This window comes from Metarhizium acridum (genome assembly GCF_019434415.1).
Source record: "Metarhizium acridum strain ARSEF 324 chromosome Unknown scaffold_573, whole genome shotgun sequence".
In the NCBI taxonomy this organism is placed as follows: Eukaryota; Fungi; Ascomycota; class Sordariomycetes; order Hypocreales; family Clavicipitaceae; genus Metarhizium; species Metarhizium acridum.
Window position 1 is genome coordinate 236,985 of NW_027094043.1, and position 25,299 is coordinate 262,283.

At 52.3% G+C, this 25,299-nt stretch overlaps 9 protein-coding genes across 10 annotated transcripts; 5 read left to right on the plus strand and 4 right to left on the minus strand.

Annotated features, from left to right (window-relative positions):
• The first annotated feature begins 93 nt into the window (after positions 1–93).
• Positions 94–1,537, plus strand: GTT1_3 (bifunctional glutathione transferase/peroxidase). Its single transcript, XM_066121993.1, has 3 exons — positions 94–179; positions 329–720; positions 831–1,537. Exons 1-3 carry the CDS (start codon positions 145–147, stop codon positions 1,196–1,198), a joined length of 795 nt encoding a protein of 264 aa, XP_065972983.1. The 5' UTR covers positions 94–144; the 3' UTR covers positions 1,199–1,537.
• Positions 1,529–4,340, plus strand: GTT1_4 (bifunctional glutathione transferase/peroxidase; the record flags this gene model as incomplete). The annotated part of the gene is made up of 1 exon (XM_066121994.1): positions 1,529–4,340. The coding sequence occupies exon 1, from the start codon at positions 1,632–1,634 to the stop codon at positions 4,338–4,340; it is 2,709 nt and encodes a 902-aa protein (XP_065972984.1). The 5' UTR covers positions 1,529–1,631.
• Positions 4,341–4,578: 238 nt separating this feature from the next.
• On the minus strand, positions 4,579–5,672 carry J3458_020366 (uncharacterized protein; the record flags this gene model as incomplete). The annotated part of the gene is made up of 2 exons (XM_007814843.2): positions 4,579–5,550; positions 5,613–5,672. The coding sequence occupies 2 exons, from the start codon at positions 5,670–5,672 to the stop codon at positions 4,579–4,581; spliced, it is 1,032 nt and encodes a 343-aa protein (XP_007813034.2).
• Positions 5,673–6,176: 504 nt separating this feature from the next.
• J3458_020367 (uncharacterized protein) lies at positions 6,177–7,491 on the plus strand (the record flags this gene model as incomplete). Its single annotated transcript, XM_007814842.2, has 2 exons — positions 6,177–6,251; positions 6,349–7,491. 2 exons carry the CDS (start codon positions 6,177–6,179, stop codon positions 7,489–7,491), a joined length of 1,218 nt encoding a protein of 405 aa, XP_007813033.2.
• Positions 7,492–7,898: 407 nt separating this feature from the next.
• J3458_020368 (uncharacterized protein) lies at positions 7,899–9,524 on the minus strand (the record flags this gene model as incomplete). The annotated part of the gene is made up of 5 exons (XM_066121995.1): positions 9,501–9,524; positions 8,777–9,261; positions 8,340–8,477; positions 8,086–8,248; positions 7,899–7,983 (listed from the first exon to the last, which is right to left on the minus strand). Exons 2-5 carry the CDS (start codon positions 8,802–8,804, stop codon positions 7,899–7,901), a joined length of 414 nt encoding a protein of 137 aa, XP_065972985.1. The 5' UTR covers positions 8,805–9,261; positions 9,501–9,524.
• A 1,212-nt stretch (positions 9,525–10,736) lies between these two features.
• On the plus strand, positions 10,737–11,917 carry SUR2_2 (Sphingolipid C4-hydroxylase sur2; the record flags this gene model as incomplete). The annotated part of the gene is made up of 2 exons (XM_007814840.2): positions 10,737–11,442; positions 11,523–11,917. The coding sequence occupies 2 exons, from the start codon at positions 10,737–10,739 to the stop codon at positions 11,915–11,917; spliced, it is 1,101 nt and encodes a 366-aa protein (XP_007813031.1).
• A 2,953-nt stretch (positions 11,918–14,870) lies between these two features.
• On the plus strand, positions 14,871–19,282 carry J3458_020370 (uncharacterized protein). 2 transcript variants are annotated; one of them, XM_066121996.1, is made up of 3 exons: positions 14,871–16,515; positions 16,997–17,207; positions 17,279–19,282. In XM_066121996.1, the coding sequence occupies exons 1-3, from the start codon at positions 16,481–16,483 to the stop codon at positions 18,518–18,520; spliced, it is 1,488 nt and encodes a 495-aa protein (XP_065972986.1). In that variant the 5' UTR covers positions 14,871–16,480; the 3' UTR covers positions 18,521–19,282. The 2 variants fall into 2 exon arrangements, with proteins under 2 accessions (XP_065972986.1, XP_007813030.2); XM_007814839.2 differs by having other exon boundaries at positions 16,498–17,207.
• Positions 19,283–19,418: 136 nt separating this feature from the next.
• Positions 19,419–22,226, minus strand: J3458_020371 (uncharacterized protein). The gene is made up of 2 exons (XM_007814838.2): positions 20,009–22,226; positions 19,419–19,926 (listed from the first exon to the last, which is right to left on the minus strand). The coding sequence occupies exons 1-2, from the start codon at positions 22,107–22,109 to the stop codon at positions 19,523–19,525; spliced, it is 2,505 nt and encodes an 834-aa protein (XP_007813029.2). The 5' UTR covers positions 22,110–22,226; the 3' UTR covers positions 19,419–19,522.
• Positions 22,227–22,344: 118 nt separating this feature from the next.
• Positions 22,345–24,985, minus strand: ATG15_2 (putative lipase atg15). The gene has a single exon (XM_007814837.2). It carries the CDS (start codon positions 24,810–24,812, stop codon positions 22,890–22,892), a length of 1,923 nt encoding a protein of 640 aa, XP_007813028.2. The 5' UTR covers positions 24,813–24,985; the 3' UTR covers positions 22,345–22,889.
• Between the last annotated feature and the right edge of the window lie 314 nt (positions 24,986–25,299).

Below are 25,299 nucleotides of genomic sequence, written 5' to 3' on the forward strand. Positions count from 1 at the left end.
GGAAGTGCATCATCGACCATGGACCATGGATCGCCTGCCGTGGTGGAGAGAGTTGGCATCGGCCATTATATTTAAGCGTCTTCGCATAATGCTTTTTGTTGGCGCCGGATTGAATTGATCATCCTTCAATGATTTACCATCATCATGGCCGACAATTCACCCAAGATTAAGCTGTACTGGTATGATTATGCTGCCCAAAAATTGACACACCAAACTCTATTGCTTCTTTCTCGTCATTTGTCTGGTCACCACGCTCTTCTTCTCTCATGCACCCAAGTCTTGCTGAAACTGATTAATCACATGCTCACTCGACTGACCCAACACAAAGGCTCAACCATTCGCGCTCGCAGCGCATAATATGGCTCCTCGAGGAACTCAAGGTCCCCTACGAAATCGAAGTCTTCCACCGCGACAAGGAAACACTCCTCGCGCCCAAGGAGCTCGAACAGATTCACCCACTGGGTAAATCGCCCGTGATTGCAATCGTGCCCCCGGGCGGCGATGCAAGCAAGCCTATTGTTCTGGCCGAGAGCGGATTCATGACGCAGTATCTCGTGGACCACGTGCCCGATGGAAAGAAGCTGATGCCCAAGCAGTGGCAGGATGGCAAGGAGGGCACCATTGGCGGCGAGACGGAGGAGTGGTTGCGCTATGGTTATTATATGCATTATGCAGAGGGGAGCTTGATGCCGTACTTGGTTCTTGCGCTGGTGATGTCTCGTGAGTATTTTCTTTCTTTTTCTTTTTTACTGTTCATGATGATATGCCAGCCGATGGCGCGGGATTGTTCACGGTTCAATTCGCGGCTAACTAACTGGGTCTCGGAATAGGCCTCAAGTCTCCTCAGGTTCCTTTCCTCGTGCGCCCCATCACGTCCATCATTGCCAACCGCGTCATCGCCATGTTTGTCTTCCCGAATGTCAATAAACACCTTGCCTTTCTCGACCAGCAGCTCGCCACTTCGGGCGGCAAGTACCTGTGCGGCGATAAGCTGACCGCCGCGGACATACTCATGAGCTTCCCTGTTATTGCTGGGTCTAGCCGGTTTGATGAGCTGGGTTACTTCGAGGGCGGGTCGTGGGAGAAGGCGTATCCCAGGGTTGCAGAGTATGTCAAGGTGTTGGAGTCGGAGGAGGGGTATAAGAGGAGCGTGGAGAAGATTGAGGCTATTGATGGCAAGTTTGAGGCCTCGTTGTAGGGGCGAGATGATGTGCTAGTGCTATATTATGTGGTTGACGCAATACTCGCGGGGAGGCCATGATAACCTAGAGATGTACTTCGCATGTCAGGGAGTTGGTGCACATGCACGTCCATCGAGACGGAAACTTTGCCTGCGATGATGAACCCATCGCCAATCATGTCTGTATTCGCAGCGAGACTAAATTGCCATTTTACTTGGAGTGGTGGCCTTGGTGTATTGCAAAGAAAACTGTCCTAGGTATAGCTAATAGTTATTTGGAGCTTCATGAAACGCAGTCTCCATTCATTGGCCAAGTGGATCCGCATCCCTGTCGCCAACCACATCCCTCGAAAAAGTTCACGCCAAGAGCTTCCCTCGACCTTGAAACATCTCCTATGCCGGGCCACAATTCGTGGGCAATTCGTGGGCAATTCGCGCGCCCGCACTCGCCATGTACGCATCAAGGACTATATGTTCGCAATGCGCCTCTCGTGTGCGTGCCGCTGTGCCACCGACGTACAGATCGGCGTCTGGAGCTGGGACTGGGGCTATCGCGTGGTTCTCATCAACGGCCTCGGCGGCTTCACATCAGGCTCCGAGCTCGAGCTCAACTCCCCACAGCTTCAGACAAACCAGTGAAGGGACCATTTCTAAGAATGGCAATCCTCGACAGCCTTCATTCTCTCAGAAAGCGTCAGCATCTTCGAGGAGGCAGCCAAGACGGAACAAGGACGCCTCTGCGGCTGTAGCTCTGTTCCACGATGTGGTTCAAAAATCCGAGACCGCTGCTCCCAGAGAGCTCCCTGCCCGACCTACTTCTCGCCACTCTTCCGCATCTACTGTGCTTGGAGAATGGGAGGTTGCCGCCAAAATGAAGGAGCTGGAGGAAAAGGATATTGAACCCCTCGAGAGATTGCGTCTCTTCCAGAACGACATATGGCCACATGTTAAGGAACTTCGTGGTCAGATCCCAAAACACCTCTACCTTGCAACCACGAAGTTCTTGGCGCGCACATTCGACGCGGTTGTTCAACAAGGTCTCACTGGCGCCAGTGTCGCTCTTTCGAAAATGTGTGCCACAATTGGGAAGTGGGATCTAGACATGCGGAACCAGCTCGTTTTGAATCTGTGCCACACATTAATCAGCAAGAAGCATACTTCGGCGGAGCGGAATGCCCTCGTTGATGAGCTATTGGACATGTGGAAGCATATTTCGCAATTACGGAGGATGAGCCAGTTGCACAATGGCCGGCTCTGTTTCGTTTTGCCGTCCGAGGACGAGATCATCGAGGATATTTCAAGCTCTTCAGCATCTTTGACAAAGCAGACTGAATCAGGCGAGGCGAAGTCTTCAAACATGGCACTCACGACAAAAGCCCTGGCGAGTATTTTTATTCAATTCCAATTCGAGCAAGCTCGTGAACTTGTGTCGGGTCTATTGGCCACCCTTGCTGCGCTTTCGGACCCGCGTTTAGCGAGAGATGGAAGCCAAATCAAGGCAGCACCACTGTTAAATCTCGTTTCCACCGTATTGAACCACCAGCCCGCAGACGCCGCCTATGTCAATGACATCTTTGCCGGCAAAGTCAGATTCCCGTCTTCAAAACTGGCCGATTTGCAGTCCTACGTGCTAGCACAGTGGCCGCAGGCTAGAGACATGGTTCTGAGGCCTGACTCGGAATGGCGAAAAAGCACGACGTCGTCTCACAAGCCATCCCGCTCGTCGAGTGAGTTTTCGCGCCTGTCAGTTTTCCACAAGCAGCTCCGTGACGCCTATCGATCTCGCAACACCGGTGCTATTGTATCCATCTGGCAGGATCTCAATGCCAGTCTAAATCAAGATCAAGATCTGCGCCGGCAAATGAGCGAGGACCCAGACTTTCTCGATTTTTGGATATTTGTCTGGTGTGCCGTAAGACGACCCCAGAAGCTGCAAGAGACATTGGATGTCATGCGTGAAGTCGGCATCCAGCCTACGGTGCGATCATATACGAACATGATGCACGGGTGGAAAATGTGCAAAGACGCAGACCGCATTGAAGCCCTTTGGAATAAGCTGGTCGAATCGGGGCTGAGACTCGACGCCGTCATATGGACCGAGCGCATCTCGGGTCTTATTGAGGCCGGCAAGCCGCAGTCCGGCATCCAGGCACTCGCCGAGATGCAAAGTCTCTGGAAGAAAGCAGTTGCCAGCAGAGGCAGCGTCGAAAGCGCGGCCAATGTAGCCGTCCAGCCCAACACAGAAGTCGTCAATGCCGCCTTCAAGGGCCTCATTGGCCTGGATCGACGCGCAGCAAACGAGGTGCTCTACTGGGCTGGGAGGGAAGGCATCGAGCCCAACATCCGGACATACAACATTCTTCTGAGGGAGAGTCTCCGCAACAGCGCCCCCGAGGATGTGCAGAGTCTGCTGAGGGCCATGAGGAAACGGGGCGTCGAACCCGACGCGGCTACGTTTACGATTCTCCTCGAGGGACTGCTCGGCTCCATGGACAACGCATCCGCAGCCGAGCAAGTCCACGTCGTGAGCCAGATTCTCGGAGACATTGAAGCAGCGGGATTGAGGGCAAATCTTGAAACGTACGGCAAGATGCTGTATGCCATCGCGTTGCTTGCCAAGGGCGGTGCGGACGAAGCCATTGCCGCCGTGCAGGACCACATGAAAGCCGCCGGGCTGTCAGCCACGCCGCACATGGTGACGATTCTCATCGAGCGGACCCTTTCCCGAGACCCCTTGCCTCCTGATGCGGGCGCGACCGTCCGCGCCCTTCTCGAGGAACACGGCCTGTCTAGTATCACGCAGGGCGATCAGACGCTGTGGGAGCGGGTGATGAGCGCCCACGCCGTCACGGGGGACAAGGCCTCTGCAATGGCGGTGTTTCACGACCTTGCGCGTGCAGGACGGCCCGTCACCTCGCTGCCCTGCTTGACCGATCTGCTGAAGGCTCTCCTGGCATCGGAGGATGCCGAGGCCGCACAGGACGCGAGGCAAGTGGTGGGTGTGGTGCTGGATCACAAGCTCAAGAGTGCGGCGGCAGAGGGCTCGTTTGGCAGGGACACGCGGTATTGGAGGCATCATTTCTGGTATTTGGCAAGGGAGAATGGGTTGATCAACTGGCAGGATGTGCCGGCTGTTCTGGAGAGTCAGCTGCGCGGGTGAAGCTTTTGTATCACACCGTCTGGGGCAGAGGGGTAGTCTTGGCCATGTGTGATGTGTGGTGTACAATATTATGTACGATGGATACATATAAACACTTGTAAATAAAGATGTATATCACCTCCCTTTCCTCCTCCTTTAAGGGAATGCTCATTGATGAACCGCTCATCCTGGTACCCCCATCATAAGTCATAAGTCTCTTGGTATAGAAAAGGGAAACACAGGAAGATGAGCAACAGCGTCAAGGCTCATCCACGGTCTTGTCGTCCTCTTTCGACCCTGGCCCCTCATTTGCCAAGAGGGAGGCAATATTCTCCAAGCCTTGCACCTCGCCTCTCGTCAACGACCTCCCCCCGCCGTGCCACTCCCCGTCGCGCACCTCCCCGTGCGGGCCGAGTTCCAACGCGCCCGACCGTTCGAGATACTTGCGCGTTGCGCCCTCAATATACTCTGCTCGCTCGCGACGCCACGACTTGTCGGCCGCCTCTGCGTCTTCCCCCGTCTGCGCACTTCCTAGTTCCGGCAGCAGCCGGCTTAGAGATTCCGACAGCGACCGCAGAGAGTTCAACTGCGACAGTGTGAATTCCGTAGTCGTAGTAATCGGTTTATTCGACCCGCCTTGCTCGAGCGTCGCCTTTTCACGCAGGAACCCGAGCTGTTTCTCGTCCACTTCAAGAGTACTCCCTTTTTCTTCCTCCTCTTTTTCTTCCCCCTTTACAGCGTCCTGCTTGGTGGAGACGCCCAGCACGCGCTTCAATTTACGTAGTAGTGCGTCGTTTCTCGCCCTCTCCGCCTCGAGAGATAGGTGCAGTTTCTGGCTGGCGTGCAGCCTGCGTCTGAGGGCGGTGACGCTCTCCACTGTTGGGTTGTCGGGGCTGCTTGACAGGTCGAGGCCGTCGTAGTGCGATAGGCGCATGAATGGCTGGTCTTGGGGCTTGACTGTCAGGATGTTTTGCATGGTGTAGAGTTCGAAAATGTCAAAGTTTCTGTCAATGGCGGCGTTGAGGAGGGTTTCGAGCTGGTGGGTGCCGTTTTCGATCTCGAGCTTGGCTGCGTCCAGGGCGGTTTGGGCTGCGTCGGGGTCTGTTGGCTTGGGCTTGGGCGCTTTGAAGCCCAGGTTTTGGGGGGGGATGGTGAGGAGGAGGCGTTCGACCGAGTCGAGAGCGCGGTCGGCGAGCACGTTGATGGTGTTGATGATGTCGTCGAGGAGGGCCTGGGCGGGTTGAGTAAGTGGGTGACCTGGGGATGATTGGGGGGGAGATCGGGTGTACGCACCACTGGCGGGTAGCTAAAGTGCTCTGTGAGGAGCTCGTAATCCGACCCGTTGGCGGCCATGATGGGTTGTAGTCGAGCGGCACACGACTTCAACGCGTGCTGCACTGCAGCGCCGAACGAGGGCGCGGTGTAGGCGGTGTGTCAAGGCGGCGTTATGGCACGGGTTAGGAGGCAATCATGATTTGTGTTGTATTTGAAGGAACGGACAGAGAAAAAAAATATCCAGCAATGGCATGTGGTGTTGGTGTTGCACGGAACCAACCTCGGACATGCGGCGCGACGAGATGCATCAGGTCCCGCACACCGACCTGTCGGAAAGCCCCCACGCACGCGGCCTCGGACCCCTACGTCACCCGCTTCGCACACAAGCTCGTGTACACTTTTGGGATCTGAGGTTGGCACCGGCAACTCGTTGCGCCATCACCGTCAACGCCTCCTCCCCTCATGACCTCATCTCACTCCCTCTCCTTCGTTGCAATGTTCCTAAGCTCATAGCATTTTACGACGCCAAAGAATAGAAAACCAAACTTTCAATCTAGCGCGCACTCGCATAGGCTCTCAAACATGTCCCAGTTCAAGGACATCATGAAGAACGGGTGGCATCCGGAGAAGTCGGGAACCGGAATCAGGGGCTCAGTGGTGCGTACATGGCCTTGGCCTACTTCTACTACGACCTCCTCGCATCGATACCCATCTAAGCACGTATTTGCTGACAAGATCTGTTGCTGTCGACCAGTCTGGCCTCATGGGCCGCAACAAGGATAACAAAGACAGCAGCTCAAATCACGTTGCCCGTCCACTGACCAACCTCAAGGACCCGGCGTCCTTTGCACCGCCGCCCAAACGAACAGGTTCCGGTCTTGCGCCCGCTCCGAAACCAGTCTCGACCAAGCGCAAGGTTGTTGCGGCACCGTCCAAATACGCCGATCCCAGAGCTGGGCCGGTTGAACTGCCGCCGAGGGGTACGGGGACGGGCCGGGAGAGTGGCGAGGCCTCGCCGACGCGGGACGGCGTCGACGGAAGGAGTCCGCCCTCATACGACGAAGCTACTTCGGGGCCGGCCGTCTCAAAGGCACTGCCGCCTAGTTTGCCGCCTCGACTGCCTCCGAGAGGTGCCGCCGGAGGGGGCGAGAAGAACGGCCAGCTCAACGAGGGAGCTGTGAGCCGGCTCGGCGCAGCGGGCGTGTCTGTTCCAGCGTTGGGAATTGACCGTGGCGGCGCCGCCCATTCAACCTCACCAAGTCCCCCGCCCGCGTCGTCACGAGCTTCACCTTCGGCCGAAGCTGGAGCTGGATCAGGAGCCGGGAAATGGGGCGCCCAAGTCAACCAGCTCCAAGACCGTTTCGCCAAAATGGCCACCCCATCAGCGGCACCCTCTGCCCAGGAGCCGCCGCCCAGCCAAGGCACCTCGTGGGCTCAGAAGCAAGCGGCTCTCAAGACGGCGTCGGCCTTCCAAAAGGATCCCTCGTCCGTCTCCTTCTCCGATGCCAAGGCCGCGGCCAGTACGGCCAACAACTTTCGACAGCGCCATGGGGAACAAGTTGCCGCGGGCACCAGGGCCGCCAACAACTTTAGTCAAAAGCACGGCATCGCGGACAAGCTTGGTGCGTACGCAGGCTCGCAATCTACACAGCCGGCACAGAACAAATCCGAGCCGCCGCCGCTACCTGGTCCGAGCCAGCCATATATTGGTGCCACGAATGATGCTGCTCAAGCGGCGGTCTCGGGATTGGCTGGCAAGAAGAAGCCGCCGCCGCCGCCTAAAAAGAAACCAGCTCTCGCTGCTGCTGCTGCTGCTGCTGCTGCTCCGGACCCTCCATCCGCTTCCCATGGAGATGTGCCTCCTCCCATCCCAATGTCTACGAGGCCACAATTCTAAGGACTTTGCCATCTTTGAGAGGCTAGTCGTGTTACCCAAAAATTTCTGTGTACAGAGCATCGCATATCGGCGTTCCTCCCTAATGCTTTTTCGTGGGTGTGCATTTTGAGTCATGGTCAGGTTCGAAGTAAGGGGTTCGGAGTCTCAAAGCAACATGTCGGGTGAAACAGAAATGAATGTTCCTCAAGAATATGCAACACGAGCATCTTCTTCAGAGTCACTTGGCCCAAGCAAAAGAACGGGATGCTAGCGATTCATCATCTGTGTTGTTTTTTCATATTCCTGCTATAAATGCGGCGACATACGCCAGGCGCTGAAAAAGACGCACTACAATAGCTTTTGTTTTTTAAATCATAGCCCTCATACATCAAACTTCATATGCAGATCATCATCAGATCAAATTTCGCTTAGACCTTCATCTCCTTGAGACCGTGCTTCCAGACAACGACGTAGGGAGTAACACCGTCCTCGCGGTAGTTGAGGAGAACCACACTGGCATAATGATTAGCAAACCTTGGCTTTTGGCTTTTCTATCCAAGCACGACCGAGTAGGACGCCACGCAGCGAGATGAGTAAAGGCTAGCTAGTACTTACAGGCCATCGGGGTTCATGGACTCGCCAGTGTAGAACTCAAAGTCCTTGAAGTTGGGCAAGAGCTTCTCCTTGACATAGGCCTGGGCGCCCTTCTCGAAGGCGGTGATCTCATCAGCAGAAGCATTGCGCTCCTGAAGGGCATTCTTGACAGCCTTCATGTAGCCTGTGGGGTGCATCATCAGCATCATTCATTGCGACTCTTAACAGCGACATGTCGAGGGGCGTTCGGTAAACATCAAGTCGCATGTACTTACCCTTAAGGTAGGCGAGATAGCCCTTCTTGTCGAAGGAGGTGCTTTGGAGACGGAAAGAGTGGACAATGTTGTTGACCTTGACGGCAGCGTCATCAAGGGCGTCATCAGCCTCCTCAGCGGAAGCATTGGCACCAGTGTCTATCAAGTGGGGTTTTTTAGCATCAAGACGCTCTTTCTATGAAGATGAATTAAGAAACATGGAGTACAGCCCGAAGAGTGAATGGCAAAGACCAAGCTGGCAATTGGACAAGCCGGAGCCAAGGGAGCATATGCCGACAGCTGATGTTGCGTAGGAGGGGCGGGGGTTGTCTGCAGCTATCGTCGCGGATGACCAGGTCACTGTGAGATTGACAGTGATGGTGGTTGTTTTGGTCGAGAGACGAGGGGTGGGCGGTAGGCGGCTGGCGGCGGGGTTGAAAAAAGTAGATCAGACATACCGACATTGACAGCCTCCTCAGTAATCATGGCACAGTCGGCCTCGTAGACGATGCCGTCGACCTCCTTGAGGTCATAGGAGTCGGAGATGATCTCGTCATCAGTGAGGAGGTCCTATCGAGATTGCGCCGTCAGCATGATGAATGGTAATGTTTCGCAAGTCGGAGACAGTGTAGGGCAGAGTGGCGGGGTAGCCGCAGCAAAGGACGCCTACTCTTGTTGTTGGTGGATTTTTGAGCGCTTCTGGCCGTGGGATTTCAGATGCGACGAGATTATTGGATCGAGTGACGTACCTTGAAAATAAGCATGATGGCGGTTTGGTAGACTCGAGGCCGTAATTACTATGGGATACTGGATGAGGAGGTGGTGCAAAGAGAAAAAATCCAAGTGGAGATGAGCGTAGAAGATGGGAGTGGCCAGGAGGGGAGGATGTGGATCGCTAACTGGTGTTCTTGAGAGGACACTTGACTTGGGGAAGAGGAAGTAACTAGTGGTGGTGGGGTTAGTTTTTGATTTTTTATTTTTTTTATTTTTTTTCAAGTCCCCTTCTCTTAGCCTAGATGTTGCCCCTCTCCTGCACGCACTAATTTTTATGCCAAACATAGCAGACGAGGCACAGACAGGCACAGACAGGCCCAGGTTCGGCTCGAGACTACTTGGACTGGGAATTCCGCTACTTGGGTACTCAGCCCAGCGGCGCCCATCATTGTTTGCTTCTTATCATACATTTCGCGCGCCTCACCTACGTATTTGGGAGGGGATATGATGGCCACTTCTTTGGTATTTGACTGTTTGTTCATGACATGGCTTTCTTAAGGTGGTTGTCAGCGCGGTGCAGACGGAGGAGCACTTGGTAGCGCAACCCTAATGTGATGGTGCAAAACGTAAAGATCACGATAGCTTTACTTGGGACTACGCCGCCGCCACCGCCCAAAAAAAAAGAAGAAAAAAAGGCTGTTGGGTTTGAGGCAACCATGCTGACACCATTATTAGGGCCATTATCTTTAGCACACGCTGAAGACTTGTCAACAGGCAGGGTTGCCCAAGACCCCCAGCAGATATCTGGTTGGACTCGGACATCCGACGTCAAGAGGTACAACCGAGCACTCTGAATAGATGCATTACTTGGCCCGGCCACGGTGCCTTGCGTGGAATGACACGCCGCAGCCATCAATGATTGAAGGATGGATGGTCTGGGAGCGCATCTCAATGTCAAGGTCCTTAACATCCGCGTGGGCTGATATCCTGATTCGAAGCGTGACATCGGCTGGCTATTGACCGCGGCGACCGAGATTGGCCAAGTACTAGCCACAGACGATTCAAGGGCTCATGTACAGAGTAGGTAGTTATTATGTCTGGTATCATGTATCATATTGGGTGAGGCTCTGTCGGTTTAGAACAAAGTGATCGCTCATGCCCCATCCTTTTGAGCACTGCAACATGTTTCCGAGCCTCCGAGCTGCGAGCCGCGACCGCGACGCCACGATGTTGCTTGGGGCCTTGGGCTCTTCTTGCCTTTTTCTTCGTTGCGCCCTGCGTGCCACTTGTTGGAACACCTCGAATAACCCACCCTTGCCGTCCCATCATCCCATCATCCCATCATCTTTCTCATCATCCCATTGTTTCGCTTCGGCACCTTCGCTCCTTTTCGCCACGCTGTCTTCCACATAACTCAGCCGTTTGTTATCTTTTTTTCTTTTTCTTTTTTTTCTTTTTGGTTTGCCATTGTGAGCAACGCATTTTTCACACCATCTTAATCGCCCTCATCGCCATCGACTCAGTGCTCTCTCTCCTTTTCACCACCGGCCACCGACGTCGCCCAACTTCACCCTACCGCAGAAACCGCCGTTCGCGGCATTTGTTCCTCGACGTCACTCGACCAGCGCCTCGGACGAACATCGTATTAATTGCGGACAGTACCCATCAAGCAGCCATTCGGAACCTACTGCAGCAGTACAGATCATGGTCAACGACACCAAGGGTTCTCCCGTACTGTTCGCCATGGCAAACAGCACCTTGTTCGATTCGGCTTTGCCGCCGCTGCCTTCGTATACCCTCGAGCCCAGAGGCGACTTCTTTTCATGGATTTCTGACTTTTGGCTTTCGCTCATCCTGCCCGTCTTCGTCTACTGGGCAATGTCGCTATTCTTCCACGTTATTGATGTCCTCGATCTCTTTCCGCAGTACCGCCTTCACACTCCCGAGGAGATTTTGCGCCGCAACCACGCCTCCCGATATGAAGTAGCGCGCGACGTCGTTATCCAGCAGATTATTCAGGTTGCCACAGGTACCGTCTTGGCTCTGTCCGAGCCTCCCGAGGTGATTGGAAAGGCAGATTATGACGTTGCCGTCTGGGCTACCAGACTTCGACTTGCCCAACGAGCCCTGCCTGGTTTTCTGAGCCTTCTCGGTGTCAATGCCACTGCCATCTCGAAGAGCATGTCGGCGACGCATCCTTTGCTAGCTGGTGCTCTTGCTGGCGGCTACTACCCATTCCTCTCAACGGCCGAGTCTACTGTGCCTGCTTTTGCTCCTTGGGAGATGGCTGTTGCTAAAATCCTGTATCATCTCATCATTCCAGCCATTCAATTCTTCGTGGCCGTCTTCCTCCTCGATTCATGGCAGTACTTCCTACACCGACTGATGCATGTGAATCGATGGATGTACAGTGAGTCTCGATCCTGCTGTCCACTGTCCAGCTCTATCCTCGCAAGTCAAATCGTGAGCAAACAACTGACATCTTCATAGCTACTTTTCACTCCAGACACCACCGACTCTACGTTCCGTATGCATACGGCGCCTTGTACAACCACCCATTGGAAGGTTTCTTGCTGGATACACTCGGTGCCGGTATTGCGTTCAAGCTGACCGGCATGACGGTTCGCCAAGGCACTTGCTTCTTTGCCTTCTCGACGATCAAGACCGTCGATGACCACTGTGGATACGCCTTTCCCTGGGACCCCCTGCAGCTCATCACCTCTAATAACGCCGCCTATCACGACATTCACCACCAGACCTGGGGAATCAAGACCAACTTCTCCCAGCCATTCTTCACTTTCTGGGACGGCATCTTGGGTACCAAGTACAAGGGCCCTCGAGCCGACAGACTTGCCGATAAGAAGCGAACTGAGAAAACGAAATAGACGATCTTAATGCCGCTGTTTTCAACGTAATAATTATTCTTTGCTTCGATACCATGTTTGGTCCACAACTGCTCTGGGAGCCCTTGCAATCATACGTGTTTTTTCCCTGTTGTTTTAATCGACTTATAACAACTTTTTATTCTTCAAGGAGACACTTGGGGCAAAACCGTTTTGTATGATGACGCGAACGCCTCAGCGCCGCATTTATAATTTTTAATCTTTCTTTGTCTTCCTTCTATGGTCGACCAGTGGTGGACATATTTTGTCCTCTAGCTCGCTACTCATATGCCTCCTCAGATCGCTATACTGAATTGGTAGCGTGACAACGTGTGGTGGATTGAGAACAATTACCAATTGTACAAAACTTGCCGACCTTCTTTTTTTCATCCTTCAAATAAAGAAAGAAAAACAAAAAACACATAGCAGCAGCGATGGATCATGCAGACGACATCGATAGGCTGGCATTCTGCGTCACGGACATGTTGGTAGTTATTAGGTGTAACTAGGCCCTTTCGGGTGACGAAGAGGATGATACTGTCGTTTCTGTGAATGGGGGCATTATTATCATGTAACATCTATAATATTGGGTTGGTAGGGCACAAGTTGGAAACAAAGAATAAAACGTTTCTTCATCATGCACGAGGACGACGTGACATAATCACGTGTTGCGAGTTGGTGCGGCACGGTATCTGGTAGCCGTATCGGACGCGTTAATCCAGGTGTTGGAGAGTTGTTTTGACAGGACCCTTCGTACTTTACATGTGAGTGCCTGTAGGGAGGCGATTGACAGGAAGAATTGACAATTATGGCGCTCAAGGGACGAATTCTTTTATTTTTCAATTTATTTATTTATTTATTTATTTTCTTTTCACAAATGTTGTGCAGTCTGATCAAGCTGCCCAGCTGGGCACAAGCTGTTGGGAGCATCTATTGCGACAAGGTCTCGTTAGGGATCGCCATGCCTCGTGTTTTTGCGGCAGAACCTCTCAACACGGGACGCCTACCGCGGAGGTTGTTTCCGTCAGAGCCCTACACATCGAGACATGCTTGGCGGGTTTTATCCGGACTTGTCACGATTCGAATTGACTGCTCTCAATACTAGTATGTAAAGTGTGCCTGGATCCTAGTGTTGTTATCAAACAAATGGGCATTATTTTCAAAAGCTGACATTTATCGGTCACTAGCGTATCAACGAGACTGAGCCCAGCAACGGGAGACGAGACCAATGGCGTCGGTTCAGCTCGGCTAGGTCCGTCCTTTTGGCTCTTGGACATTTAATTATAGTTTGCAATGTAGCGGTACTTACGTCCACCCGTTCAAGTTTATCCCCTAAAAGCAGCGAAGACTACAACTAGGTCACAGTATCCACAGGGCCCCGGGTAGCAGCTGGTGACGTCAAGTGACATTAATAATAGTGAAGATCATAGCGTTTATGAGGTAGCGTTTTGTAACCTAGATTTTTATGGGTACTTATATTATCATATAAAATACTAAGGCATTAAGGTACCATGTAAAATTAAGCTTTTAATTGGTTGCTTATCCCCGCAGCTACATACCTACGCGCGCGGCCCCTGTTTCTGGTGACAGCATAACTATTACAAGACAGGTCCTAAATTATCACCAATTAATAAAAGTCTCATGTATTAAGTGAAAAATTCTGTTTAGCTGTCTTGTGATAGATGATAGCCAGAGGACAGTCACCAGAAAACCCCTTGGCGCGCTATGGTACTTAAGTAATTGTAGTCTTCGCTGCTTTTAGGGGATGTTGGATGAGTGTGGATCCTGAGATCGGCGACGCCCCGTTTCCACGAGGTAGCACAGGTCACCCCGACTGGCTTCGCTGCGCTCCAGGCCGTCTGTCCGTGGGGCCAGAGACTAGTAGTGCTGCTGAATGTCGCCAGCGGACGAGAACGATACACAAGCCAGGCTGGCGTTAATGCCAGACATGCTGCATGCACAATAAGCGCACCCGAATTATCATGCATGTACTCCGGACTCCGTACAGGGAACGAAATATATCAAAGCCACCAGTCAGGTGTGAGGCCTCTTTATTGTGGACGTGCGTCTCGACCAGCTTGGAAGCAAATACTGCCGCATTGGTTAGTGTTGCCTGGATCGGGTTCTGCATTATCCTGACATAATCAATTCGTCAAGTCTTTTGTGGCACAGCGACTGCCGTCAGACAGAGACAAACTAGCTGTTGATGCGAGAACAAATCTGTGGGGGGTGCAACACCGCATGCGACGCTACATGATATGCGTGCAACATGACGCGTAAAGTGGCACAAGAATGCGTCAACTGGTAACATGTCTCAGCGCCATGGTTTGTCGCTTGGATTCCATTGCTCGATACTCCGTACCGTGGCTAGCATCATCTACCTGGGTATTTACTGACTGGAAACCGATGGATTATTATACCCAGTATGCTCCGTCCCGTCGACACTGTGCCTCTCCACGATGAGCCCTGCAATGCAATATATTTGCGACAAGGCGAGTCAGCAGGCAATTTATGGGAATATTCGTTCGGTGCTGGAATTAGCCGCAAGTGGTCCCACAAGCCGCTGGTTTTTCATATTGCACGAAGCCCTCCGTATCGCGTGCTGTGAATGTCTCAAGATGCTAAGCTTTCCCGCAATGATGGAGCTGTATTGGCCCAGCTCAATATTAGTCTGTAGGCGTTCCAAAATTAGAGATCTTGCAACTTGGGTGTTGGCTGGGCAGACCGGGAGATTTCTCGAACCCGTGCATGGGTGGCCGGGCGCAACAAGGATTACGTACGTCCAGAAGGCCTGGCCATACGTAATTTAAACGAGGACGGCCCTTTGTCCCTCTCAATTCGAAAAGTTCAAACGGCATATGAGATCAGCGTGGGGGCTGGCACTGGCAGCTGGCCTGGCGGCTGGCAGCTGGCGACGAGAACATTGGAACCAGAAACCGGTACTCCGTAGCGGGCACACAGCCAGGCCCATGCTGGGCCCCTTGGCCCCTCTTTCCTGCGTCATGCGTCAGGGCCACTCCTTCCTTTCTTCGTTCGGACGATGCTAGACTCCATCGTATTCAGCCCATGTTTCCCCACGGTTGTCTCAAGCACGCTTCATGTCAACCTTTACTATCCAACTTCGTTTGTTGGTCTCCATGTATTATTGGACTCGGCGTCTGGTGTGCTTGGTGGGCAACTCTGAACTCGGCCAACAGCCAACCCTCCAGGTCCAAATCGTGGTCTAATCTCCATGCGCCATTGCCGTGCATGCTGCGTGCCGTGTGCGACTGCGGCTGCGACGAAAGCTCGACTCCAAGGACCTGCCGCTATAATCAAACCAAACGAGACTTTCGAGTATCAGCTGAAGTGTCCGCCGCTCCCGTACTTCGCGCCATATTCGTCTACTCATCTCTTCACGCTACACTAGTTTCGTGTGCCCGGGCAAGCCACCCAACCCACTTGGCACTCCAGCAATCTCCATTTCCACAACGAACCGCCGGAACCGTTGGCCAGCGTCTCTCGTCGAGCAGCCTGCTCAAACACTTGGACATAGGGCAGACGGGTACTGGTACAAGTGCTCAGCTGGCCAAGCCGGCCCTCGTCTCATGTTGGTCTTCTCGTCGACGCTCGAATTGGCCCTATTTCACTTATTTGGTCTGCGGCACCCGGCCTCCTGATTCTGCTGTTGTTACTATTCTACTCCCTTCTCCTCCGCATTCCTGCCAGCGAAGAGAAGGCGGTTTCCCAAGCGCCCAGCATCCGAACCGTTACGGACCCTGTTTTCCGACCTTCTCATGAACCCAGGATGCCTCGGGAGCACTGATCATTTAACGGCTCTGATACTCCGTATTCCTGGGCTGACTTCAACGTCCGCGGTGTCGTCTCCTCACCCGTGCGGTGCTCATTGCGGACATCTGGGTACACAATACGTTCAGAAACTCCTGCCAACAAAGGCCGACTCGCTCCATAGGCCCTTTGCTTAGTTGTTGTACTTGGCCGCATTCGACAAAATCAAATTACCACCCGGTGGCTCTTTCGCATCGCCGTTTTGCCCAGTCTCCGGTGCTTGCGTTCTCTGTTCGCACTTCAGCTTCAGCCTCAGCGTGTTCCAGTGCCTCGTGGCCAGCCTGGGACCAAACAACCCCTAGCATCTCACACGCATAAGCCAAGGAATACCATATCCACAATACCCTTGCTGAGCAGCCTGTCAAGTCTAGCCTTTCGGGCGTCCAATATTGTACACTGCTAAGCGCTCATTCTCGTCTCAGCAGCAGCCTTTCACAGCCTTCACTCAGCCAGCAATTGCTCCATTTCGGCGCTTCCGCCAGCGCTCCCACGCTATCATTGGCCAATTGCTCAGGTCGGTGATCTCGGGTTCCTGCGTCGTTCCAATATGCTCCGTGTTTCAGCGCCACCGTCCCATTCATGATTGAGCGTGAGAGACACGCAGCAGCGGAAGTGATTTACTGGGACCTGGTATCCGAGCAGTATTAGGCGCCGGCTCATGTAGTTGCCTGCAGCGGCGGTGCTTCAGCTGCATATAATATTTGAAGCTTCGAACTCTGGCATGTTCTTATCTTCGCCATGAACCCTGCAACCACTCTCTTCACATTTTTACTGTGAGTTTAAACGCCGTCGTCTGCCGCACCTTAGTTATATTTGTTGCCTTTTGATTATTTTGTCTCTGTGGACTTTTGTCTCTCATGCGAAAGGGGTCGACCCTTTTTAGTTGTTTTCGGGACACCTCGTTTCGCTCTCATCTTGCAACATTCCAAACAAATACCATCCCTCCCTTGAATAATCAACGCCACAATTTGGTCTACATTTTGCGGCATACCAACTCTCCACTTCTTTGAATCTTTCGCCTCATTCCATACGCTTCGCTCTGTCGCAGGTATATTTGTTCCATTGTCCTTTGTCTATCCTTTAGCGCGTTTTTGTGTCTCAGTCTACCTTATTGTCTGCAGTCGCGTCAGAGTCATTGTCTGCCGAATCTCACACTCATTCCGAACATGCCAGTCTAGTGACTAATTAGACCTGACGTTACTTTACGTGCAACCCCTCGCGAGAGCAATGTGCTAACGCAAGTGCTTATTACAGTCAGACGGATCCGTCTGTGAAATCAGTCCAGCTTATTGGCTCTTGGGACAACTTTTCCACGTGGTACGCAATGAAGCAAGACGTGCGACGCGGCCGTGGCCAATGGAGAGGGTGTTATTCATTTAAAGATATAATCTCCCACGATGAGTCCTCAAGTCACTCATCGACGAGGAATGGGGGACTGACAATGGGCGACACATATTACTACTACGTAAGTCATTCTCATTTCATCATCCATAACGCGTGTTTAGAAAGTCACTTTCTCACATGAATGCCTATCAGTACGAAGTAGATGGCTCTACTGAAATACACGACCCAGCCCAACCGTCGACAACTTCTTGTCCTTACCTGCCAGGCCAAACGGTCAACACTCTTCACGTCCCCGTTGAACAGACTTTGAGGCACCGCAGCGCTTCGGTTAATTCGCTTCGCCAAGAGTCATATATGACCATGAATCCTGAGGCTCGATATATTACCCCTGTCCCAGCTCCGGTAGCTGCAGCTAATCCTGCGATTCGTCGTCTCGGCTCAGCCTCGTCATTACTGGGCAATCATACCTCAAGCCGTTCGAAATCAATTGGCCCTCCCTGGAAGCGAATATTTAGTCGAAAATCTGCGAATGCTGATGCAGAGAGACCCTCTACACCTAGCCTCAACCATGATGGTGCCCTGACACCATCTATCTGGCCGCTGCCTGACAGTAGACCAACATCTTCATCGGATGGGCGAAGGACCAGAGACATCTCACCCGAGTCGCTCCGACGGTTCCTGATAGAAGACCCTCCCTTACCACCAGCCACAGCTCTTAGCAATCCGCCGCCACGAGTCTTAGATATTCCAAAGGAGCTTGCTGAAGATGTAGACGATGACGACGACAACTTTGCCACGTCTGCTATAGCAGAGACGCCAATCTTCGCGACAAGATTATCCCCTCGTCCTTTTCAGCGCTGCGTCTCCTCAGACTCCAAACCTCAAACGATTGCGAACTCGAGCCCTCCGACGCTAGTTGTTCAACCAGCAAGCATTCAGCAGGGAAAAGAGTCGAAGGAGTATGGTGAAGTAGAGGAAGGGCCACCACAACTGCCGAAGCTTGATACCACCGAAGCTGGCCAATGCGACCGCTCTCCTTCGGTTTCGTCAACTGCCTTTGATACGCCAATGTCTCCACAGTCCCTGGCAGAGGAGCTTTCACCCTTTTACGATTCGAACGATGATGACGATGTCTTATCAAGCAATGACGGGGATTGTTCAGCCTATAGACCACATGCAGGACCTTCAACCAAAGCATCTTTCAATGGATATAGTCTGCCGAGACATGCTGAAGAGCATAAGTCCGCAGACGGCTCTTGCCCTGGAGTGATGGGTTTTCATACGGAAACAGCCTTTTCCAAGGCACATGAAGCGACCGTGCCAATCAGTGGCCCAAATTTCCTAAGTGGACCTATGGATACTGGCCTAGGTCTGGAAGACTTTGTCAACGAACTCGGCTTGTTGGTCGGTGGTATTGGCAATAAGAACAGTTGAGTCGAGACGTCACCACGGTTTGGAGTGATTTGTATTCGCTATAGCGGAGGCAGACTCGCCCGATTATCCGCACGAGACTGTATAATGACCACTGCCACAATGAACATGATCATAGAAAAACCAACAGCCCACGGGTTCGACCAGCGTATAAAATGCCTTGCATTAGGGTTATTTTTTTTTTTTTTTTTTTTTTTTTTTTGCTTTTAATTTTTCTAGATTATGCCTTCTGTCTGGCGTTGGAATCAGGATTAGAAACGGTAGGCATATTAAAAACTTCCGATACCCCAGATTTCTGGCAGCAGGTTTGAGCAGAATTTAGAGGAAGGGGATCGCATGATTTGGAGGTAGGCATACACTTTTGGCCTCTCCTGGTGAGAGCGAATATGGCGCGTTTATTCTTTTCTAGTAACAGCCCTAGGCTCAGGGGACTGTGCGATGTACTATACGGGAAGCAAGTAGATGGAAGGGTAGGGAGACAGGAGACAGTTGTACAATTAGATTATGGCTTACCTGGCTATCGCGAGCAAGACTTTCACCTTGACAATTAAAGCAGGCTTCTACGCAAAGCTTCAACGGTTGCCGCATTGGTTCGCATACACCATTTCTTTCCATGCCACAGGCACGCGAAGAGACTTTATTTCTATTTTGAAGAGTATACATCAAGTACTATGTAGTATGAAGTTCAAGCTTAGTTCTACGTTAATAGGGCATCGCTCAAGGTATAGTAGATAGCAAAAAAGTATTTAACTAGACCAGATACCCGGCTATAGCGCTCTATAATATCATATATCATAATATATTACGGTATATTATGTATGCTTTTGGGTTAATGGGGCATCGGGTAAGGTATAGTAGATAGTAGTAAAAAGTATTTGACTAAACCAGGTATCCGGCTATAGCGCTCTATACTATAACATATTACGGTATATTAATTCTAGCCATGTAGTTTATCATACAGGTGTTTTGTACATCACTATTGATTTCCAGTCTCATCAATTCTTACTACGTTACCACATGTTGTGCATCTTGAGCAGTTTGCCCAGGGCCAGCACTTTCCTCCGTCTTCATAGCGGCATCATTACCAGCCGTCGCTGTAGGTGTTTCTGCCCCCTCCTCCTTGTTTTTCTCAGGTTGTTCCCGTTGCTTGATCTTAGAGTCTTCGTGTCCTTCCGGGGTCTTTGGCTTCCCGCCACCACCAGGGTTGAGAAAGCGTTCGGGGACACCACGTGCTGCGTGCTTTGGGTTTCCCACCCATGCACCGAGGATGCGACTCCATTGGTAGTCGCCGTTGTTAAGCCGCTGGATCTCTTTGTATGCGAACATGTTGTAGAACGGGAGATTGGTCTTGGGATCCCGGTAGCGTGCCGGCTTATTTGTGATGACACAGATTGGTGCAGGTGCAGGCTCTGTTGAAGTCTGTTAGTAGTCTGGTCTCAAAACTCTGGGTCAACTGGACGTTGCGTGTGCAACTCAAAGGGGCTGTCTTACTGGCGAGTTTGGTCATTTTGCGGCCAAACAGAATCTGGGTCTGAATATTCTTGTCACGTATAGCATTCCCATCAAAATTTTGGTAGATGATGCCGTTCCTTGTTGCGTTTATATCGCGAGGAACCTCAGGTACGGCCGGCGCCTCAGACTCTACTGTACTTCCCAACTTGCTTGTAGGCGCTGTTTGATTCCGGGCAGGTTCAAGGTCGGAGTTGGCCGGCATTATTGGCTTTGCGTCATCCTCCTTGGCTATTGTGGTTGTAGTTTCTGAAGATGTAGATGGTCCTGCCACCGTCGTTGATTCCACGGGCTGGACGGACGGTGGTGTGAGTGTGGACTGGAGTGTATTAGGGGGTGCTAGCACGTTCGATTTAGGTGCAGCATTGACTGGCGAGGGTACATCCCCGTCGATTCCCGGCGGCGGGACGAGCATTGGAGCGGCCAGAACGCTCGATGGCCTGGCTTCCGGAGGGCGCGTTGGGCCAGCCGTAGCAGCCAGGGAGCTTGCAAGTGGAGGAGGCAGAGGCGCCGCCAGTCCGCTTGGGGGATGTGATGACGACGCTGTAGAAATTTGAATAGAGACGGGAGAGGGAGAGGGAGTAGGAGCAGAAGCCGCAGGTTGTGACATAGTTAAATCTGTCGAAGCGACGGTCTCTTCCATGAGGACAGGTGTCGAAGCCACAGGTGATTCCCCTGAAGGTTTGGTTGATTCTCGAATGTTAACGACTTTGTCCTGTGCATTCAAAGCTGCATCCTCTGTAGTTTCGGGCTTTGCGTCCATAGGTTCATTATTTGGCTCTTTGCCTGACACCTCCTTGCTTGCCGACGCATCGGCCGCAGCTGGGGCCGGTAATGCTTCTGTAGGCGTCGGCAGATTCACCGCCTCGGTTGTACCTGCATCAGCCTTTGGTGGTACGTGAGGCTCGTTATCTTTGGCTATTGCGCTGCTGCCGTTTTCCGTATTCCTTTCCTCGCTTATTGCTGGCTTGTCTATCGATGAAGTCCCGACAGGCTTGGGTGTCTCTGAATTTTGATCTTCAGCTTTGACAGCACCTTGCAGATTGTCGTTAGCTGTCTCTTTGGAGACTTTCTTCTCGTCGGTCTTCCCACCATCCTTGTCCTTTCCCTTTCCCTTTGCAGCCTTGTCCACCTTTTCTCTCTTCTTTTTGGGCTTCTCTTCCACCTCAGTCACATATGGACGCAGCGATCGCAATTCGACATCATCCCATTGGCCTCTTCCGCTCCAGAATGTAATAACTGGCCCCTTGAGCGTCCGCTGGTTCAGAGCAGCCAGTTTAGCCTTTCGCTCTTCCTCGCGCTGCTTCTCTGCCTCCTCCCAGCGATTGAGACTCTTGCTGTTGCGCTTCTCTACAATCACAGCTTCAGCTAGCCTCTCCTCCTGCGTCATGGGAGGCTTTTTCAGGGCCTCGAGTCGAGCAGCCTTCTTTTCCATTTGTGCGAGCTGCTTGAGCCTCCTCGCCTCACGTTCTGCCATTTGCTGATGCAGCTGCTCTTTGGATATACGAGTTGTCTGTCGGGATGAGGCACGTGTAGGCAGATCCGCAGGCGACGGCAGCCATGAGGCTCGTTCCGACTTTTTTTTGGGACGTGGCGCGGGAGCTGGAACAGATGCCCTGGTCGTAGGGTCGATGCGAACCTTCTTTCTAAACTTGGCTGGGATTGCTTCTTGTGCTCTTCGTTTCCGTTGGGCAGCGCGCTTTTCTTTTGCCTGGCGCTCTAGCTCCTTTTCGCCCTCCAAATCATCGTCGTTGGCGTTGTTATCATCTTCGTCGTCGGATGAGGAGTCCATGTGTACGTCGGAGCCCTCCTCGCCAACATCGGAGAAGCCCTGGTCGTTCTCGTCTTCGGCGAATAAAAGTTCAAGGTCTGAATCTGGCTCTTCATTAGCAAGCATTGACTTCATGCGATTTCCCGCCGTAGACCGGCGTTTTCGCGTTGTTGCAAGCCATTCTGTCTGCTGGGCCGGGGTGTCAGGGGTGTCTCTGTCCGAGCTATCAAGATCGCTGGGCGGATCGGACAGCTGCGATGTGTCCCTGTCAGAGGTTCTTGATTCTGTATCCATCATAGGCGGATCCTCCATGTCAGCAGAAGGAGAATCACTAGAATCATTCGTGGCTAGCTGGCCGGCGGTCGAGCCACATTCGTGAGGTGGCAACCACGTGTGGATGTCAAGTTGCAATTGAGAAGGTGCAAAAAGCGACGCGTTTGAGGGGAGACGGTAAATTTAGAGGCGTCGTTCCACCACCGCTGACATCATGGTCCCATATTATGCCTTAATGCCTGCTCGGCGCAATCAAGGCAAGTGCAGCAACAGTCTGGACTTTCCATTGTTTATTTGTCGCCTTCACTGCATGCAAATGACATTGCGGTGTGAGTGAAATTTGCTAATTTAATCATAGAACTGGTGGTCTATCCTGTGCGGCCTACAGATTGAGTGCGCCGTCTTTGTTGCCTTCCAAAGGGCTATCGCTGACTTCTATGGATGTCCACGATGATCCAATATATGCCAAGTATTCAAACGCCTCTCGCTAGACAAAGCAAACGCCCAAACGGAGAAACCAAAAAAAAAAAATCTCTACCACGCCAAGCCAACATGGCCGAAAACAGAACGAAATCTAAAAATGTAAAGACTGAAATCTGCAGTGCAAGACTCAGCCATCCTGAGAAACGCTGCGTGTATGTGTGTATGTGTGAATGTTCTTCTTGCTTAATCAGGGGGTCGATCCATAATATATTGGATTCGCAACCAAGTATTGCGTAACTCGTCGAGGAGCGAATATATGACGACAACAATCTCATCAATCTCCCATGTACGCATCCAAAATTCGAGTCCCAGGTGTATCAGTACCGGAAGAAAACACTACATCTCATCTGGAACAAAGGCGTCAACCCCGTTGTCCCCTTCCCATTCTTTGCATAATCCTATCCAGTTTCGATGGAGACACTTTCCCTTTGATGGAGCACTACTGGTTGGTGCAGCTGTCCATGTCGTCGATGTCGGCCCCTTGGTAATGGGCAGCTGTGTACGTGTGCCCGGTAGAGGTGTTGGGGTCGTGCTAGTCTCATCCTTGTCCCAACAACCCCACCACTTTCCCGGTGTTTCGCATGTGGTTGTTGGCGCAGGGGTTGTAGTAGTGGCATCTGAGGTTGTAGTAATAGTGTTTGTGGTGGTCTTATCCTTACATCCAAACCAGCCCGGCGTTTTGCAAGTTGATGTCAAGGACGTAGTCTTGGTACTCGTAGCCGTGACTCCTGTAGTCGTCGTATCGAGGCAACCCCACCAGCCTGGGGTCTTGCAGGTTGAAGTTCGTGTTCGCGTACGAGTCGTCGTCGTTGAGGTCGATGTTGTCGTCGTCTCCGTACCGTTGCTCTCATACATTTTCCACTGGGCACAATCTCGACATTCAGGGGTCATGGAACACTCGGGAACATCGTCATATTTCAAAATGACGTCAGAGATGACTGCTCGAATCTTGTGGGTTCCAATCCCTACACGCCATCCTTTGTCGGCAACAACATCGTAGACACACTCGCTTCCAGTGTGACAAAATGTCTCCAGCGCATAACCGGCGAAGGAGCAAGACGCAGTAGCACCGTTACAGGTGCCAATGTAGATGGGATCAGCCGTGTGACCAAAGTGGTAAGCGCCAGTATTTTCTCTTGTTTGAGGAGCTTTGGGATCAGAGCCCGGGGGGATGGGTAGACCAAGGCGAGTCGCGGCGAGAGCCTCGGGAACAGCTTCGAATGTGACGACGGGCAAACCATACGTCAGACCTAGCAAGGAGCTGACAGCTCCACCCAATGAGTGGCCTACTACCCAGATTGTAGAATGGGGATAGCGCTCAGTCACATTGGAGTAAAGCTCGCGGGCAGCGGCATAGTACCGACTTTCTTCGTGCAGAGATTTTGTAACACAGGTGTTGTTGCAAGAGTACGTGCTTGTGGCGCAGTCGCAAACCTGATGCCAAGTCCACTGTCCCTGCTGCGCGCAACAACAACTGAAGAACAGGTTATCGTTAATTTTGTCATTGGTCGTTGTACCATCTCCATCAAAGACGGCGGGGGTTGTTCCCTTGAGACCAATAACAATTGTTGAGTTGTCGTGGTCAGCCCAGATATGTCCACGCAACCCATCGCTTTGCCAGCCAAAGTCTGCCGTGCGGTTGAAAGGTTCACCGATGTCTAACCAATCGGCAGCGTCTTCTGTCTCGACATAGGCGTCGGCGGCCATGTATGCTAAGCTAAGCACAGTGTCTTTATCTGTAACATCTGGCGAGGGAACATCATCAACTGTCCATGCTGAAGCATCAAGCACAGCAACATATCCCTCTTGACGTGCGTGGGCAACCATGGGGTCTACAACAGAAGGGCGTCTATCAACGAGACGCTGTATGGTGTTGCCACGACTCCTGGCTCTGAGACGGGGTAGGTCATATTCCGCATGGCCGTCTTCAGCGGCGAGGAAGACGCGGGACGACGAAAGATCGTGAGTGACGTCCATGCTGCGATGGAGCCGCGGATGCCGGTCGGTACCATGATGATAGATGTGGCGCAGTGTAAATATGTGGTCGGCTGGTCGGGGAGATTCCGGGTTCGAGGGCGTGACGATGGCTGGAGGAAGAAAGATATCTTGACCTACGACAGCATCTCGATCGATGGGTGAAAGGTGCGAAGCAGCCGTCGGAGGAGAAATTGCCAGTAAAGATAGCAGGAAAACTGCGGTAACTCTGCCGGCAGAAGTGCACCGCTCCAACACCCGAGACGGCTCAGAATTCGATAACATAGTCAACGGCTGCCGGATCCAGCCCTAGAGGGAATCAATACCATGAGCGTAGGCAAAGCCTCTTTGAAGTCAAAGCTATGGATACCACGGAGAGAAGGAAGGAGGTGGTAATTGCGGAGTCCTGCTCTGGAAAAGTGGAAGAGGAAAACAGGAGCGCGAGGGGGAAATGAGGTTGTAACAGGAGGAGGGAAACGAGTGACATTCAAGAGAGCGAACGGAGTGGCGGCGACGCCGTCATGCCCACGCGGTTTAAGGTCTCGGACTTGGATGCGCAAGCGGGAGCCCGTCGTCGGTGGGGACGGGTCCAAGGTAAGATGGGTACTGCGTGCCATTATGACCTCGGGAAGGGGCGATGGACTCGTGGAACAGTAGAAGTGACAGAAGACCCTTTGACAATAGAGCGATACCACTAACACATATGTTAGTGGTCGCAAGGAATGCAGTTCATGCCCAGTTCTGAGTCACTGTACGTCTACTTAGGCCCTGC